The sequence below is a fragment of the Calypte anna genome, chromosome 1, assembly GCF_003957555.1.
Source record: "Calypte anna isolate BGI_N300 chromosome 1, bCalAnn1_v1.p, whole genome shotgun sequence".
Lineage (NCBI taxonomy): Eukaryota > Metazoa > Chordata > Aves > Apodiformes > Trochilidae > Calypte > Calypte anna.
In genome coordinates this window covers 48,682,885-48,696,020 of record NC_044244.1, presented here as the reverse complement: position 1 = coordinate 48,696,020, position 13,136 = coordinate 48,682,885, and the positions used below count along the sequence as shown (strand labels likewise).

Here is a 13,136-nt window from a genome sequence, read left to right as displayed (position 1 = left end):
CACCTCACAGTGTTCATTGATTTCCACCATCATTATTATTTTATTTTATTCCAATAAACCCCTGAGTGGTGTTAATTACAGCTTCCTGTCACTTTTTAAGAATTCTTACAGCTCATATTATTGCCAAAATTTTGCAAAGCCAGTAATACTTTTCTCTTCAGGTCTTACCTTTCTTAGACAAATAAACAAGCCTCATGAAATATTCTAAGAATTCCAAAAAAGAAAAACAAAAGGATTCTTTTCATCACAGTAGAAGCTTTAAAATCTTTTCCAGATGTTGTGTCAGCAAATTATACAGAAGAGTAAGAAAGGTGTTATTTTTTATGATCATAAATCTCGAATTTCTCAATGAGGACTGAATGAGAAAGATGAAAAGTCATACTTGTGTTTTTATATAAATCTGTGGGGTTTATGGATTCATAGGGAGCTATCACAGATCAGTTAAACAGAAGAATGTGAGAATTTATTCTCTGTCTACAATAAGGTAGAGATTTTGTCTTTGCCTACAATGACATTTTCTTCTCTGCCAGCATTAAGGACACTGGAATTTATTCTCAGGACATTCCTTGATCATGATATCATGTTTTTTTTTTAAACTCTGAATGCTAAAAATCTAACTGCAGCAGTATGTTTTATCAAGGACTTCTTCACTGGTTCTGAATTACTGCTTTGTTTTTCTCCAATGTGCAGCTAGAGCTATATATAGAGCTTTATGACTACTTTGGTTTTGCATTGGAGGACTTAGCCAGAAAAAAAAAAAAAAAACAAAAAACAAACCACCCACAAAGTAGCGTGGTAGACAGAAAATACACAAATTAATATTTGGTTTGTAGGAAGGATATGCCTTTGATAGGAGAGGATTGGATTAATTGAGCGTATCCTGTGTTCTTAATGTATTTTTTAAATAATTGGGGGTCTTTCCTGTGTTTTGCCCTTCTTACTTTATGTTGACCAGGTGGGTTAAATTATATTAACGAAATAATGAAATTCAGTGTCAACTGTCTAAAGCATATTTTTGTTTAGAATAATAGGAGGTTGAAAATGTTGTAAATACTATTTATGTCCAAAGGACATGCCTCCCAATACACTGGCAGACCTAGCTCCTCTCACCCCTTGATCATGGACTTTATCCAGTAGTTTTCTGCTTCACCTTCAGCTAATCTGGCACACATCTAACTGGCATCTACTGGGTCAGGTCATGCTGAGAGGGAGGTCAGAGCCCTGTGCTGCAGCAGGGATTTTACTCAAGATGTGGTCTTCAGCTGCTGTCAGTGCCAGGGCCATGCCAGCCCATCTGCAGAAGAAACGTGTCTTGAGGAAGAAGATACATGTACCACCTGCAGCATGGAGGGAGAGATGAAGTTAAAAGAACTCCCCTTCTGCCAGCCTCTAAGTCTTGACAGCTGTAACTGGGTTCTGTGGGAACAATTGTCCAGGTAAGTACACTTTAAGTACATTTTAAGTAAGGCACAGTTGAGTTTGAGTCTTATGACAGATAAAGTCTTTCCTGCCAAAGAGGAGATTAATAAAGAATGCATTATTAAATGTTTTTGCAGTCTTGTGTGACTTTCAAGCACTTTCTGCTTTGGCTGTTTGCCCCTAGCCAAGGGTAAGACAATACCCAAGAGTAAAGATGTAACAGATCACATTCTTCTAGGCTGCTTGCCTGGAACTGGTGTTGCTTAGAGGAAGGAAAAAGGAAACCTTACAAAGCAACAAATCCTGGCTCATAATACTCTCTGTTACTGTGGGTTTTAGATCTGGACTGGAGTACTCTCACATTGCCTGTAAAACACTTTGTATCCCATTTTTCTCCCTCCTACTGCTCTTCCAGAGTTGTCTCATCAGCAAGCAAGGTGCATGGTGAAGGCCACTGCTATTTATGTACCTGAAGGAAGCCATTTCTAGCTCAAAGGTTGCTGTCACTTGGGTATTTTGCACTGGACACAGGTTCAGCTGCTGCCTGAATGCAGTGGCACCACCACTCTGGAGAATGCCACACTACTTATTGCCTGTCAAGATGGCACCAGCTATTCTCTCCTACTTCCACCCACAGTGCTTGCCCAGTGGGGCTCAACATTCTCCTTGTGCTCTGGAGATGTCTGTTATGACTGCAGTACAGTGTCATTTGGATGTCAAACACTTGCTTTCCTTGGAGCAGGCACTAGAGGTGAAAGCATGTTCTTCAACAGAGCTGCATGCTTACCAAATCAAAATAATCATGTTGCCTTTGGCATATGCATGGTGGAAGAGTTTCAGTGGGAGCGACCTAGAGTGTCTATTCCAAAATAGCCTTTATTGGGCAACAGATGAAGAAGGGGAGGTGACCATGGGAGTTAATATCTGCTTGATATAAAGTAAGTCATAATACCTACAACAAGTAATCTGAGTAAAACTCCAGCTTAATGTCCAGCAATATCAGCTTACCATCTCTCTACTTTACTGCATACAATAAAACTGCTAATTACAGCCTCTGCCAATCTGGTAGGAGAGGATTTCAAGCAAGATATTGTTATATTTTACAGGTTTCTAGCATTTTTTTCAAAAAGCATAAGTAAGAGAATGTTCCCAGCCTGATTTCTCTACAAATCAATTCTTAATGGCAAAGGATAGTGTCTCTAACTCTGCACCGTCCTTCTGCAGTTACTGATGGGAGAGGCTGTAGACATCAGTTCATTGATTGTCATATATCATCAGCATGCCATAGAAGGATGTATGGTCTGAATCTGTGAAATGTTGGAATTAACCTTTCTATTGGGAGCCAGTAGAATATCACTGGAGCAATAAAACCAGGCCCTGTGCCTATGGCTGAGATTTACACTTTTTAGTACTAGGTTTTGGATCATGCTCTCCTTCAGTGAAGGAAAAGTTTCTGACGTAATAATGCAGGTTCTTGTAAAGGAAACCAAAGCCATGTACTTTTTTAGTAACTAGCAACTTTACGGTGGCTGATAGGGATTTAATTTTTTCTTCCTTTTTGGCTCAGGGCATGATTGCCATGCAAAGACCAATTCAAAAAAAGGAAGAAAGAAAAGGAAGGAAAGACTTCCCTCAAAAAGCATAAAACCCAAGAAAACAGGACAGTGAGCCAAAAGGTGAATTTTGGGAAGAGTAAATCCTGATAGACACAAGACATGGTGCAGTTTTCTCTGCATGTACTGCCTGAAGCAAAGTGCTTCAACATGCTGCAAAATGTCAGGGTGTATTTTGGAGCCCCAGATCTCCAGCCAGTGAAGGCACATGAAAGTGTCATGTATCTGATTTTCTTAAACAAGTCATAAGCCTTTGGTTATGGATTATGACTCTACCAGCAAGAGAGTCACTACCTGAAGAAATCAAAATTCTTCTTCCTTGTTTGTTTCTGAAGATAGTTCACACACATTAACTAATGTACTCATGAAGTTTCTCTCAACACATGAAGAAGTATCACAGGTTTTAAACCAGTTGAGTTGGAAGTGTCTCACAAATATAAAGTATCATTTATATTAATATCTACTGGGTTTGGGAAGCTTGCTTCACTTCCAGAAAGAGCTCTGTGATGAGCTAAGTTACGTGTTCACTTTCTTTTATTTCCTTTTTTTTTCCTTCTTTACTCTATTTGGAAGTTTCCCTAAGATTCTCAAGGAGAGGGATTATTTGCCCAGCTATTTGATCATAGCGAAACTGGAGAGTCATAAGCCACAAAAGCCATTCCTCCTTTTCACCAACAAACCAAATACAATTAACACTCAAAACGTTTGACAAAAAATCCATATATGAGTTGTCAGTTTGTGGAACTCTTTGCTAAAGGATGTCATGGATGCAAAAAACATACAGGGGTTCAGGTGGACATGTAGCTTATAGACAGACCACTGGGAGTTTTTGAGTAGACACATACGGCTTGGGAAATCTCATCTGAAAAGAGTGAGAATTTAGGCAATACTGGATATGTTTCTTCTGTTCCTGCTACTGTGGACATCCACAGACAGTCACCTTGGAGGCAGGTTACTGTGATAGTTGGCCCCTTGGCCTTAACCAGTATGGCCATACACAGAATCACAGAACTGTCACAGTTGGAAAAGATCTCTAAGATCACTGTGTCCAACAGCCAACATCACTCCCTCCCCTGAATAAAATTTATACATATCAATAGCCTTATTACCCTCTAGGGCATGTCCTTCAGTGCCTCATCTACACAGTTTTTAAATACTTCCAGGGATGGTATTCCACCACCTCCCTGAGCAGCCCATTCCAACACCTAACTGCTCTTAGTAAAGAACTTCTTCCTCAAATCTAGTCTAAACCACCCCTGGTGCAACTTCAGGACATTTCCTCTTGTCCTATAGTTGTTCACTTGAGAGAAGAGGCCGGCACCCACCTCCCTTCAGACTCTGTTCAGGTAGCTGTAAAGAGTGATAAGGTCTCCTCTCAGCCTCCTCCAAACTAAACATTTCCAGTTCCCTCAGCCTCTCCTCAAAGGGCTCGTTTTCCAGACCCTTCATGTATTCTTACATACCTGGCTAATATTTTACAAATTCCAGTCATATCCCTGCATAGTTTGCATCTTCTTCAAGTGTCCAGAGATGAAAAATACACTTCTTAAGACAGGTACTGAGTTTTGCCTCCCTTACATTTCCTAGCACTCAGGGTTGCTGAGTCATTAAGCAAGTCAGTGGGCTTCCTCCCTCTACATTTTCTCAGTCTCTACTGAATACTTCATTTTAATCCATACATTGGAACCTATTGCTGCAAAATCGGGGCATCAAGTTTTGAGTGTTTGAAAGAGGCAGAGCTAGAATTGCCAGTAATAAATAAAACCTAAATTAGTTGTACCTGCAAGAAGAAAGAATAGGCCAAATACTTAAAATTACTTAAATATATTGCTGGAAAAAAAATCCCATACAACCCTGCTGTGTAAGATTAGAGAGGAACAATAATAGCATATTACAGCGAGATAAATGCAGTAACACAGACAAAAAAATCAGACAGATAGACGTAAAGTCATCATTACAAGGCCACCCAGAGACAAGTGGGTCAGCCTTCTGTCACAACTTGAAATGGATGCAGTACAGTGAAGACAGGCACCTTCATTACTCTGAGAAGTGCAGAGAAGGCCAGCAAGATGGAGGTGCATGCAAAGGCTAAATCCAGGATATGTAGCCGTCTGTCACATCCATGAATGCTGAGGTGTAGGAGATGGGAAGGGGATCAACCACTCATCAATGAGGATGAGTACTTGAGTACATGATGGAGCAGACCCACCATGGCAGTCATCCTGACTGCCCCAACACACAGGACCCCAGTGAGAAGCGAGCATGTTTGTGAAGGAGCTGCTTGCACCTTCTGCCTGTGGCAGCAGAACTGCAGCATCCCTGAAGTGCTGAGGTCAGCTAAGGATCTGGCTGATCACAAGACTCAAGTCATACATCCTTTTCTTCCTGAATGACAGAAAATTGATGGACAAACTGCCCTCCCTGAGAGCACAAACAAGCCTCCTGCCAATGCATGGTCCTTCATTGGAACCAAGATCTCCACTCGGTGGTCTGCTCACTCCTCAGTTCCCCAAACAGCATCATCCAATGTTATACGACGGCCACATTCAGCCTAAAGACTTCCTTCTGAGTCTTAACCATTCATCACACTCAGCTCAGTTTGGTAGGTTTTATTTGATGCAAGTCTTCCACCCCTGCCCCAGATTCCTCTCATTCCCCATCGAAGTCATCTGTGATCTGAACCACCTCAATCTAGATCCCTGTCCTTCTCAATGCTAAAATTATTCCATACACACAGACCAAATAGGAAGGCACATCCACAGAACCACCTGCTTCTATCCTGTGAGCTTCTCTTAGGGCTTTCTGCCCTATATCCTTTCACATACCTTGTGCACTTGGGTGCGAGTGTCAATATTACAGGCTCACAACCTATGTACCACCTGGAGGTTTCCAGACCATGTTTACATGTGACATTCATGGGTGGAACTCTGTGTACAGCTTCATGGCCAAGTGTCCTACATACACCACCTGCCTAACAGACCCATCACCAAGGCTGCTTATGGGACAGGACTAATGGCTCTGGGCCTGCCCAGGAGAAATAAAGGAAGTGAAGTTGCTTTGCCCCTTTCCTGTCACCTGAGGTTTCACAGGTTTCCTCTTTGCAGGAGCCATCTCGCTGCTTCTCCTGCGCTGTGCCTGGGCCGGCGCTGTGTCTGTGGGTGAGGGGGAGCTGGGGAGAAGCTGAGTCTGGGACACAGAGGGAGAGGAGCAGTGTTAAAAGCACGAGAAGGGCAAAGCGGTCATTGTACCTCAAAAGTGCTGTGGTACTGGGGTTAGCTCTGGGGCTGTCGGTCACCTCTACAGTAGTGTCCAAACAAAACAAACTTGTCACAGCCCCCAGGGAGGCCCAAGCCACCTCAGTAGCACAGCTTCCCCGGGTGAGCTTATCCTGCTCAGTTATTCTTTCAGCACAGACGGAAAAAGAAAGTGTAACCAGCTCAGGCGAGGGCTTTGACTTGTTTTCGATGACGCAGTTATCGGGGAGGAGCACTGCTACATAGGTTCCCAGGGACCTGGAAAACGAAGCAGAAAGCAGCAGGGGAGCTGCCTGTGAACAGCCGAGAGAAGCTGTCACAAGGCAGAGCAGCACTCCAGGGCAGCACCTCGGCTCTCTCCAGCCTGTTTCTGCTCTGCACCCAGCTGGATTGGCAGCCTGTAAGTATCCTCCTCTGAGGCCCCCACCTTTATAATGCCACTGGCATGGAGGGGGAGCTGGCAGGAGAAGAAGCGGTGCTGCAGGGTGCAGATGTTTGGAAGGGAGCAGGTCCTTCCCCAGCAGTTTTTGCAGCAGTTCATCCACAGCCTGGCCCGTATGCCACCGGCTGGGTTCTGTTTGCCAGCAATCCCTTGCTTGTCAGCAGCCTCCCTCTTCACCTGTTGTTTCCCTGCAGTTATCACCTGCAGTTTATCCCGGTTTGAGGGGGAAAGATTGATCTTGAGGAGGTTCAGGTGGCTTGAAGGAAAGGTGCCAAGTCCAAAGGTGCTTTCCTTTCTCACCACTCTTGTACAGCATTACTCCCAGTAGTAGCCAGGGAGGAGAGATGCAGGAAAGATGAGTCTTGGGGTGGGGAGCTTTTCAATGGAAGAGTAAGTTCTCAAGTTCTCTTGCCAGTTTGCATTCAGCCTGTTAACTGTGGTGGGTTCCAGCAGCTCCAGAGATGAATCTCTGCACAGAGACCAGATCTTGGAGCTGTGTGCCTTGTTCTCCCTGTCCTGCTGCTTTTGCCCAGAAACTCAGCCAGCATCTGGCTGGGAGGGGGGTGCAGCCCCAGCCTGCGAAGGGCTTCTTGTCTTCTAGCCAGCAGAAGGAAGGGCTGTGCAATCCCTCTGAGCCCCATCTCCCACACAGACACCCTAGGGAGCTCCTGAGCCATGCACTGAGAAAGAGCTCTTCCCACAGTGAAGTCCAGTGCTTCCAGTGATACCTGCCCAGGAAAAAAAGGGGATGAAACCAGACTGGTGGTTACTGTGCTGTGCTTGGGTTCCTTTTTCTTCCACCATTGAACCAGAGCTGCAAACTCTCCCGTGCAGAAGGCACAGGCATCTCCTTAGAGGCAGAGGGGCTTAAGATGTGTGGGAAAAGCTCCAGATAGACACAGGGTGACAGATCTTTCCTGTTTATGCCCTAAACCAGCTGCCCCCAAACAAGCTTCGGGGTCAAACTGCAGAACTCACCAATGCCATGTCTGCACTGGGTTGGTGGCATGGTACCAGGTCTTGGTTTTCATTGCCTCCAGGTCAGCCACACGGTCTCTGCCTCCCAGTTGTCACAGGGCACCCGCACTAGGCATGTTTCTGTTCCTGTCATAGTCACACCTGGGGACAAGGATTTACCTGCTTGGCTGGGCTGAAGAGGCAGCAGGAAGCTGAGGGGCAAATCTGCCTGCAGTATGGCAGATTAAACAGAGGAGCATCACTGGGAAAACACAAATAGGTCCTTAAAGAGGTAAGCCTCAGAGCAGAGGGCAGAGATACCACAAGGTTTGCCCAGGCTCTCACACATGCAGAGATCACGTAGCACAGGGTTCATGAGGTGGCTCTGCTCCACCCCAACCATATAGTTCCACCTGCTAGGAATTACAGAATCACAGAATTACCTTGATTGGAAAAGACCTTCAAGATCATTAAGTCCAGCCATTAACTTAAAACTGACAAGACCTTAACTAAGCCATATCCCTAAGTACTGTGTCTGTATGACTCTTAAATACCTCTGGGGATGATGACCACCACTGCCCTGGGCAGCCTGTTCCAATGTCTAATAACCCTTTCAGTGAAGAAATTCTTCCTAACATCCAATCTAAGCCTCCCCTGGCACAACTTGAGGCCATCACCTCTTGTCCTATCACTTATAACTTCATTGAACAGGGTGATCCCCACCTCTTTACAACCTCCTTTAAGGTAGCAGTTACAGAGAGCGATAAGGTCTCCCCTCCTTTTCTCTAGGCTGAACAACCCCAGCTCCCTCAGCTACTCCTTGTAACACAGCTGCTCCTCCAAACCCTTCATCAGCTTGGCTGCCCTCCTTTGGACACCCTCTAGTAGCTCACTGTCCTTTATGTAGTGAGGGGCCCAAAACTGAGCACAGTACTTGAACTGCAGCCTCATCAACTTGCAGTTCCAAGTTCAGGGGTAAGATCAGCTCCCTGGTCCTGCTGACCCCACTATTCCAGGCCAGGATGCCATCGGCCATCTTGGCCACCTGGGCACACTGCTGGTTCATGTTTAGTCAGCTGTCAATCAACACATCCAGGTCCCTCTCTGATGGGCAGCTCTACAGCCACTCGTGCCCAAGCTTGTACCACTGCTGAGAGTTGTGGCCAAAAGGGAGTACCCAACATTTGGCCTTATTGAAACCCGTGGAATTGGCCTTGGCCCACCCATCAAGCCTGTCTAGATCCTTCTGTAGAGCCTCCCTACCCTCAGGCAGATGGATCAACACTTCCACCTATCTGCAAATTACTAAGGGTGCACTCTAGCCCCTCATTTTGATCATTGATGAAGATGTTAAACAGTAGTGGTCCCACTACTCAGCCCTGGGCAACACAACTCATGACAGACTGCCAGGTGGATTTAATTCCACAACACTTTGGGCCCAGCCATCCAGTTTTTAACCAAGCAAAGTATATGCCCATCCAAGCCATGAGCAACCAATTTCTCTAGAAGAATTATGTGGGGAACTGTGTTGAATGCATTACTAAAGTCAAGATAGATAACATCCACAGCCTTTCCTTCATCCACTAAGCATGTCACCTTGACATAAAAGGAGATCAGGTTTGTCAAGCAGGACCTCTCTGCATAAACCCACTCTGACCAGGCCTGATCATCTGGTTATCCTGAACATGCTGTGTAATCGTACTCAGGATGATCTCCTCCATCGGCTTCCCTCACACTGAAGTCAAACTGACAGCCTTGCAATTTCCTGGATTATCCTTCCATCCCTTCTACTTCCATGGCTACTTACAATCTGTTGGTATCTCTCTGGTCAGCCTGGACTGCTGAAAATGATGGAAAGTGGTTTGGTGAGCACCCCTGCCAGCTCTCTCAACATGCTTTGGTGTATCCCATCCGGCCCCATAGACCTGTGTATATCTATGTTGTGCAACAGATCACTGAACATCTCCTCCTGGATTGTGATGGTGTCATTTTGCTCCCTGTCTCCAAGCTTGAGGCACTCAACTCCCTCAGCACAACTGATAATATTACTAAAGACTGAGGCAAAGATGGCATTAAGCACCCCAGTCTTTTCCTCATCCCTTGTTACCATGTTTCCTTCTGCATCTAATGGGGGATGGAGGCTTTCCCTGGTCTTTCTTTTGCTATTAATGTATTTGTAGAAACTTTTCATATTGTCTTTTATTTCAGAAACCAGATTCATTTCTAGCTGGGCTTTGGACCTTCTAATTTTTTCCCTACAGAGCCTCACATCTTTGTAGTTGTCATGAGTGGCCAGACCTTTCTTCCAAAGGCCATAAACTCTCCTTCTTTCCCTCAGCTATAGCCAAGACTTCCCATTCAGCCAGCTTCAGGACAGTTTTCTATGCCACCAGCTTGCCTTAAGACACATGGGGACAGCCTGCTCGTGTGCCTTTAAGACTTCCTTCTTAAAAAGTATCCAGCCTCCTGGACTCTCAGAACTACTTCCCAAACGATTCCAAGCAGCCTCCTAAATGAATCAAAGTCTGCCCTCTGGAAATCAAGTTTCACTTTCTGTTCCCTCTCTAGTAACATATGCAACTAGGACAATTTTTAATTTCTGTTTTATGGAGGGGTAAATAAAAGGGAACATGAGATGAGTGAACAAAAAGTTTGTTTCTACAAGCCTGCCTTCCTTAGGAAACCAGTCTAAGGAAATACACCAGTAAAATACACCATGGTGGAATTACATGTGTGCAAACATTCTGCAGCATGCACTGGGCCCAAGCATGGATATTTTCCTGATAATTTGTGTCTTTATTTTGAATTCAGAACAGTGGGCATCCTCCATGTGACCTCCCCATCTCTCCAGAAGCCTGTTGTGAAGACCTGCAAGGAAAGCTACAAGTGAAGTATCAACCAGGGTAAGGGACAGGTCAGTGTCTGGATGCTGTGACCCACCTCCATGCTGTGTGTGCACTTTTCCTGGCTATGGTGTGAAGGAGGGAAAGTTTGGGACAGAGCTTTATCCCAGTGCATATTAAACAGGTGCCTCACTCCCAAGTATCCAGGAGACAGGGAGTGGGATGCTGAAGTTTCTGGTCATTAGGACCAGACAAGGGGTACAGATGTAAGTGGGGCCTCTCCTGGCACTCTCAAACCTCAGAGGCTGTATCAAATCCACAAGCAGCCATGGGGCAATGGTCTGGGTCATCCAGGACATTAGGATGATATACCACTGGGCAATGGGCAGTGGAAGGGAGACAGCAGGACTGCCATTGTGAACTTCATGGAAGGTGGGAAATGATTCACAGGAGATAATATTTGGCAAAGGCAGAAAAGGGGTTATTTGCAGAGCCTCAGGCCAGAGGCTGAGCTTGAAACCAAGGTCTCTGAGCTCCTTGCCCAGCATTTGTGCCTCTGTGCAGACCCAGGTGACCAGTGCTGGGATGCTGCATGGCTCTGCAGCCAGTGATGATCCATCCTTTCCGATGCCACTTCCCTGTTTTTCAGCGCAAAGGAGAAGCCTGTGAGAGGGCACCGAGAACAGTCCACGTTTCCAGGAGAGGGAGATTGGTTTGACAGAAGTCTGAGAGAGGAACAAAGAGGACAGCAGTCACAGGTCTGTCTCCACAGCAGCCCTCTCCCTGGGCCCCAGGAGGTCAAGTGACCACCAAGGCAGGTGGGTGTCCATAATACTGCTGTGGTGGACTGTATGCATGGCCCATCAGTCTTTGGGCAGCTGGGATAGAGGAGCCCACAGCTGCCAGCCTCAATGGGTAGCAGGATATCAGCAATAGTATGGGCATGCCAGGCCTTCAGGGGCATGAGGATACTGGAAACGAGTGGCATCAAAGGCAGTGGATGTCCCAGAACTCTGAGGGGAGAACTGGGGGCAGGGAGACAGGAGGAAGCCTGTGCTTCAGACCCTGTCATGCCTGCATTTTACTCAGTAATCCAAATATCACAAAGGATGTCCTTGTCTGACCCGAACTGAAAGAAAAGCATTTTCCCCAGAACAACTCTTAACTCCCTCCTAAACAGACAGTGTTTTGCTCTACTCCCATCACTGCAGTTTTCTGACTAATTTCTCTTGTCTAATGTGAGATGATGCTGCAAAGGGCATGTCTGGGGCTAGGGGAGCCATACTATCTTCCCATTGCTGGTCCATACACAGTACATCATTAAGCCACCTTTGCTGTGACCAAAAGATGCACATCCCCCAACCCAGTAACACATGCACAGCACAGTCAGAGGCAGGGATGGGACACTCCTGTTCTACTTGCAAAGGGATTCCTGAGAACTCAGTGACACAGGCTCAGAGCACATCTCAGGGAGTGTGCCATAACACACAACAACAAAGGTGTCTCCTTCATGTTTTAAAAACAGGGTTTACTATGGTACCAAGAAATGGTATGGGCACTAGGATGGGTCTGCTGCAACAGATGTGCACTGGACACTTGCTCTGTGTGCTGAACCACCTCGAGGCTGCTGGAGCCTTGGCCTTGATGTTGTATTCACTGTTGTGGGAAGCTGGGAACCTAGTCAACCTCCCTGACAAGCGCATTGGCTTTTACAACTTCTGCTTGTGGAATGAGACAGCTGGGGAACTGCAGTGCCTGGACTACAAGCATCTTCAGGTGATTGGCATCAGCCAAGGAACAATGCAGCTGGCAACGGTTTGTGTGTACAGCTGCCCGGTCCTGAGTATTTTCTACCCCCTCTTGGTAGCACATGTGAAGTGCACAGAGAACAAAAAGGGCTGGAGAGGCATCTGCATAATACTCATCATTGAGATGATTCTCCTATTAGGAGGCCTAGGTATATTTCTTTCACAAACCTCACAGTGGATTCACACCTCTGATTTCACTGGGGGCTTCCTGGCATTGCTTGGGACTCTAGCTCTGCTACTACTCCAGATTCTCACTACCACTATGTACCTCTGGTGGGCCAAGCTCATATCGGAGCCCTCTCACCAGGAAGTCCAAATTGAGATGTCACAGTGAAGAAGATGCAAGAGTTACTGATAACCTGATTTAAAATACTAATTCCGCTATAGCTTTAGTCACTAACAAGAATTTGATCCTTATTCCAAGGGCCCGTATCTAGCCATGCTCTGGCACACAGCTGTCACTGCCACCACCAGGTGACAGCTCTCCAGCACTGCATGGACAGCAGGCACCAGCATCCACAGAGCAGTGTGGAAGCTTCTCAGGAACAGCAGCCCTCAGCCTGGGGCACAGCATCAAAGTGACATTGTTTCTGGCCCTTACCCAGAGGACAGTGAAGGAAACCATCACCCAGAACCATCACCCAGTGGACACATCACTCTGATCTTAGCAGAAGTACAGGCATGCAGAGAAGCAAACAGGCTTTCCTTCTTGGAGTTGCTCCAAGATTCTGCTTGTTGGAGGCAATTGCAACTTGAGAAGCTGCAACTTCACACCGCCATCACAGCAGTGGCAGCCCCAG

General features: G+C 46.0%; 1 protein-coding gene across 1 annotated transcript; it reads left to right on the top strand.

The window, feature by feature from the left end:
• Positions 1–5,242: 5,242 nt before the first annotated feature.
• On the top strand, positions 5,243–13,127 carry TMEM140 (transmembrane protein 140). The gene is made up of 3 exons (XM_008497353.2): positions 5,243–5,281; positions 11,301–11,346; positions 12,054–13,127. Exons 1-3 carry the CDS (start codon positions 5,243–5,245, stop codon positions 12,668–12,670), a joined length of 702 nt encoding a protein of 233 aa, XP_008495575.2. The 3' UTR covers positions 12,671–13,127.
• Positions 13,128–13,136: the final 9 nt, after the last annotated feature.

Excerpts from the sequence above, each read along its gene's own strand:
- TMEM140 (XM_008497353.2), top strand. The coding sequence starts at position 5,243 with ATGGCAGTCATCCTGACTGCCCCAACACACAGGACCCCA. Across the intron at positions 5,282-11,300 it reads CCCCAACACACAGGACCCCA|CAGCCCTCTCCCTGGGCCCC; the intron begins GTGAGAAGCGAG and ends CTGTCTCCACAG. Across the intron at positions 11,347-12,053 it reads TCAAGTGACCACCAAGGCAG|GGTTTACTATGGTACCAAGA; the intron begins GTGGGTGTCCAT and ends TTTTAAAAACAG.